The 5,400-nt window shown below is 50.6% G+C and overlaps 1 protein-coding gene across 1 annotated transcript; it reads left to right on the top strand.

Moving 5' to 3' along the window:
* Positions 1 to 245: 245 nt before the first annotated feature.
* Positions 246 to 2,948, top strand: LOC127471495 (acrosin-like). The gene is made up of 5 exons (XM_051788443.1): positions 246 to 403; positions 692 to 934; positions 1,275 to 1,540; positions 1,837 to 1,982; positions 2,432 to 2,948. The coding sequence occupies exons 1-5, from the start codon at positions 333 to 335 to the stop codon at positions 2,801 to 2,803; spliced, it is 1,098 nt and encodes a 365-aa protein (XP_051644403.1). The 5' UTR covers positions 246 to 332; the 3' UTR covers positions 2,804 to 2,948.
* Positions 2,949 to 5,400: the final 2,452 nt, after the last annotated feature.

Here is a 5,400-nt window from a genome sequence, read left to right as displayed (position 1 = left end):
TCCAGAGAAGCTGTGGCTGCCCCATCCCTGAAAGTGTTCAAGGCCAGGTTGGATGGTCTTGGATGGCATCCTGCTCTAGTGGAAGATGTTCCTGCCTGTGGCAAGGAGGTTAGAACTAGACAATCTTTACAGGTCCTTCCAAGCCAAACCAGTCTATGATTCTATGACTCTATTCCCCCTCCTCCTACCCAGTCCCTCGAGGCCTCTGTGCCTAGAACACCAAATCAGCCACTCTGTGACATCAGCCCTAGGGCCTGCAGGCACTATGCTGGTGGCTGCACTGGAGGCAATGAGCCCTCGTTCCTTGCAGCTGAGGCGTGCCACTGGCAGCAATGAATTTGCTGTGCCTCCTTGTCCTGCTGGCTATGTGCAAGCCCATGCTTGGCACATGGGACACCTGCAGGTAAGGGGCCTCAGGCTCTGGGAGGGGAGCTTGGGCAACCCTTACTGGGTTTTTCCTGTCCCCTGTAGCCATATCACAGCTTTCTGAACCTCATGTGGGAGCTTCAGTTCCTTGACAGCGCCCAGATTGCTGGCACAACTTGTCTGCAGGACTCAAACAGAAATGGGCAGATAGACACGTGCCCTGCTGGCCATGCAAACAATGCCATGTGGGGAGGAAAGTCAGATGACCTTCAGCCTGAGCAGCAGCAAGGAATTGAGCACAACAACAATGACTTTCTTCTTACAGAGGGACCTGCGGGCTCTGGCCCATGGCTGCTTCCTACGGCCCCATGACTTATGACTATGGCCCCACGGCTTCTGATGACAGCACACTGAGTGTCGGGGGTGGCACAGGTGTCCAGCCAGGGGCCTGGCCTGGCATTGTCAGCATCCAGGATACCCAGAAACCAGGCACAGGGCATATCTGTGCAGGGTCCCTCATCAGCACACAGTGGGTCCTCACAGCCGCCCACTGCTTCATCAACACCAAGTAAGGAGGACCAGGGAACAGGGATATCCCCACAAAACTAGCAGGTACCCAGTTGGCAGCACTACATGCTACTCCTATCCCATTTCCTTGCAGTATACCCAGTGTCTGGGCATTGTAGAGCCCAGCTGAGACACTGCTCAGGGAGAAGGCTGCACTCCTGCTACTGCTTCCTAGCAGCCTCCAGCTCAACACTGCCAGAGCCTATGGCATGCTAGAGCAGTCACACCCTCTGTAGCACTGCTTTGCTCTCCTGTCTTGGGAAGCAGAAGGCAGGGAACTGCTGGGCTGTTGCAGCACGTGGCTATGCTCTCTCTCATCCCTTTCTCCATCTGCCTCCCAGGAACATCAGCATGTGGCGTGTGGTGATCGGGGCCACCCGGTTGACTCAACTGGGCCCTGAGGTGAAATTGCGCCAGATTAAACAGCTACAGGTTCATGAACACTATACTCCTGGTGAGGAGAGGAATGATATTGCCTTGCTGGAATTGGACCAGCCAGTCCCATGCAGCCACTACATACAGCTGGGCTGTGTGCCTGACGCCACACTGAGAGTGTCAGAGCTGAAAACGTGCTACATTGCTGGCTGGGGTTCCACCACTGCAAGAGGTGGGTTCCCAAAAATGACATGTGCCCTGAGGGCAAGCTTGGAACACCAGGGAGATGGGTTTCAGTTCCCAGCTACAGAGGCCAAAGCCAGAATCAGGCTGCAGGATGCATGCCTCTGGAGAGATGGTCCAGAGAGATGGCCCACTCTCCCAAGCCAGACAGAAGGGGGACAGCATGACAACATGGTGTCCCCCTTAGGGAACCCTAGGGAAGCCCTAGGGAAGGGCTTCACCCCCAGATAAGGAAGTGAAGGGAACTGGGTGCTGCTGGGTGCTCATTCCTGTCTGTGCTCATAGATCAAAGACCAAGTGATGTCCTGCAGGAGTCCAAGGTCCACCTCATCGATGTCCAGCTCTGTAACAGCAGCTGGTGGTACACGGGGGCCATCCATACCCACAACTTGTGTGCTGGTTACCCACAGGGCACCATGGACACCTGCCAGGTAGGAGCCACTCAGCCCCCAGCAGCATGGACAGCCCCATCACCACTGCTCAGACACAGCCCAGCATCTGCTTTGCCTGGCCAGTCACTGCCCCAGCCCCACGTCCCCACCGCTGATAGGGCTTCCCTCCCCTTCCCCATCTGCAGGCCCTTGCCCAGTGCCCCAAGGCTGGTACTCTGCCCAGAAAGCCCGTCTAGAGCTCTTGGCAGCCCAGACATCCAGATGCTAACCCTGGAATGTCCATCCTCTGTAAATCCAGGATCCCTGTGCAGAGATGAGAGAGAGCCCACAACCTGCTCCCAGCCAAAGTTCTATAGGCTCCAGCACCTGAGCAGAGCCTTTCTCTGCCAGGAATACAGCTCTGGCAGGGGCTATGAGAGAGAAGGAGACAGCCCTAGTGCTGCCAGCAGCCACCTGACACCAACTTAACTGTCTCTGCTCCACTGCAGGGTGACAGCGGTGGTCCCCTGGTGTGCAAAGATGACGATGCTGCCTACTTCTGGCTCATTGGCTTGGCCAGCTGGGGAAAAGGCTGTGCAAGAGCAAACCAGCCTGGAGTCTACACCTCCACTCAGTATTTCTACGACTGGATCCTGGCCCAGATAGACCCGCAATCAGATAAAAGGGCATGGAGTCATTTTGTGACTGCCTCAAACCCCTCTCAGAAGCCAACACCAATACCAACACCAATACCAACACCAACACCATCGGGCTGGTTTAGCTCCTTCCCACTCCCACTGCAGCAGGTGATGGAATTTTTTACTCAGCTGCACGAGTTCCTACAGGCCCTAAGGAGAAAACTGGCTAGAGAAGCAGGATGAACAGGATCCAGTGCAGGCTGCAGTGGACCATGACCATTTCCTTCTGGGGCAGTGCCTGCTGATCCAAAGGCAGCTTCAGTGCCAAAGGCCTGCTCTGTCCTGCCCATGCTCCTCCTCTGCATGCATGCAAATCCTGAAGTTAACTTAGCTGTGGAAATAAAGTTTCCTAGTTTCACAGTTAACCATGTTTTCAGCCCTATTCAGTATCCCATGCAAGGCAAGGACTTTCACAGAGGGTACTTGCAAAATGAGGCTGTGGCAGACACATCAGGCACAATGGGAAGGAATCACTCCAAAGGATTGAAACTGTGCTTGGTCAGAGAGGAAGGCAAGGGTGCAGTGGAAGAAGGGAACACAGGTCACAGAGCAGTGGGGGGCTTACATATCTTGGGAACAGCAGTTGGAAGTGTAAAGTGTTTTAGGCTGCCTACCAGTGGGATCCCTCTGTTTGAGTCTGTACAGTGCAGCAGGGAACTTGAAACTGGACTCTATCATGACCCAGAAGACATGATTCTAGAAAGACCCAAGCTTTGCACCAAGGACTGGGTACAGAGCTTGATACCCAGCCACAAATAGTACAGGGATGTATTTAAATTAATTTCTATACTGTTATTTGAGGAATCTGTAAACAGTGCTTATGAATCTCGGGATCGAAGGTGTGTTTACGTTTCACTAGAAAACATCCAATCTGGATCACCTGGAAAAACAGAAAAGGACTGGACTGTGTTCATGTTCATGTTCATATGGTGGTTATGGATACCTGGGTGCTAGTAAAGCCATTGCTCTGTTGATGTCAACCTGGTTTGTAGCAACTGTGTAAATCTCTGTGTGCGTGTTGGTGTGTGTTGGCTCCTTGGAATGCACACATGCATCGACACACAGAGATGGTAAAAGAAGCAGTCACATCCATCAGGCTGGATGAGTGTGAGTGTCCACCTGATTCAGCTCTACCAGACCCAAATGCGGAAATCTCCTGTATCCAAAGTCTACTGATCTGGTTGATCTGCAAGAGAATGGGGAAGGCAGTCCAAAGCAACTCAGCAGCAGAGGTCATGGTGCAGACAGGGAGGCAGCACTGGCTAGGCTGTGAAAGCACTGGGGAGGGTAGTTTGATGCCTCCTTCTCCAGCTTCAAATTGCACATCTTTGGACTTATGTGCAGAGCAAACTTGATACAAAATTTTTGGTGCACCTCATGGATTTTGTATCAAGTTTGCTCTGTATATAAGCAAAAACGTTGGGGATATTTGGTTTGGTTTGGTTTGATTTGATTTAGGCAGTTCATTTTAAGGTTATTTTCTTTTTTTTTTCCTTTTATCTGGTACATCAATTCTCTCCCTCTTAGAGAAAACCAATGCAAACAACTCCATTGTTTACTCATGTTCTTTCATGTCTTTTCAGTTCTCTCTTTTTTAACTCTTGTCTAATTTAATTGTGCTCAAAGACAGAATAGGAAACCCCTTTCAGCACTGGGGAAACATGGGCTAAAATGAAATAGCTCTCATTCATTCATGATGATGTGCTGGTTTTGGCAGGGTAGAGTTAATTCTCTCCACAGTGGCTGGTAGGGGGACTGTGTTTTGGATTTGTGCTGAACACGGGCAATATAGAGATGGTTTTGTTATTGCTGAGCACTGCTTACACAGAGCCAAGGCCTTTTCTGCTTTTCATACTGCCATGGTGGTGAGGAGGCTGAGGGTGCACGGGAGGTTGGGAGGAGACACAGTTGGGACAGGTAACCCAAACTGACTAAAGGGATATTCCAGACCCTATGACATCATGCTCAGTGTATAAGGGGAGGGAAAGAAGGAAGAGGATGGTGTGTGCATGCAGAGTGATGGCTAATAGCTACCCATCTTAGAGTTCTCAGCTGTGAACCTATGGCATTGCAGAGCAAAATGAGAGAGTTGGAAGTCAGGACTTTCCAGGATGGAGAGTTGATGGCACAAGAAATAACTACTACTCAGCAGAGGGGTGCTATGAGCCGTAATGCACTGTAGAATGGCTGGAGGCATGTATTGCTAACAAATGAAGGCATAAATATGGGAAAAGAAAGGTTCCTGCTCTCACTATGAAATCTTCATAGGATCACAAGGAATGGGATGGAAATATCTGGAGTGAGTCTTCGGACTCTGAGTTTGAGACAGATTTAACAGATTTGGAAGTGGTACAAGTGCAACTCCTCATACAGGTGGAGAGGCAGTGGAATGTGTCAGATGGAGGGGTACAGATCACATACACTTATAGCCCAAAAGAGTTAAGGGAATTTTCAGAGCTCTATCGGCAAAGGAGTGGGGAAAGAATGCTGGTATGGATTTTGAGAGCTTGGGATGATGGTGCTGCACCCATCCACTTCTTAATGGGTGAAAAAGATCTATTATGCCCTATAGCCAGTGATGATCAGATACAACAGATGCTCAGTTATGAAATATCAGGGGTCCTGGTGGGCAGGATATTGCTGTGCCTCCTGCGTACCAATGGCTGTGTGCAGCAATTTTAACAGCATATGCAGATACTGCCAAACTACTGTCATCCCTCAGAAATTGGTGTACAATGAAAGAAGGTATTAGTTTACTGCGTCAGATGGGGTTGGCTCAT

This window comes from Manacus candei, unplaced genomic scaffold, assembly GCF_025592945.1.
Source record: "Manacus candei isolate 608988 ecotype Guabito, Panama unplaced genomic scaffold, ASM2559294v1 h1tg000024l, whole genome shotgun sequence".
Taxonomy (NCBI): Eukaryota; Metazoa; Chordata; class Aves; order Passeriformes; family Pipridae; genus Manacus; species Manacus candei.
The sequence above is the reverse complement of the archived record's forward strand: the minus strand, read 5'-3'. Positions and strand labels throughout refer to the sequence as shown.

Coding starts and splice junctions, on each gene's coding strand:
- LOC127471495 (XM_051788443.1), top strand. CDS start 333: ATGAATTTGCTGTGCCTCCTTGTCCTGCTGGCTATGTGCAAGCCCATG. Junction 404..691: donor GGCACATGGGACACCTGCAG/GTAAGGGGCCTC, acceptor TTCTTCTTACAG/AGGGACCTGCGGGCTCTGGC. Junction 935..1,274: donor CACTGCTTCATCAACACCAA/GTAAGGAGGACC, acceptor TCTGCCTCCCAG/GAACATCAGCATGTGGCGTG.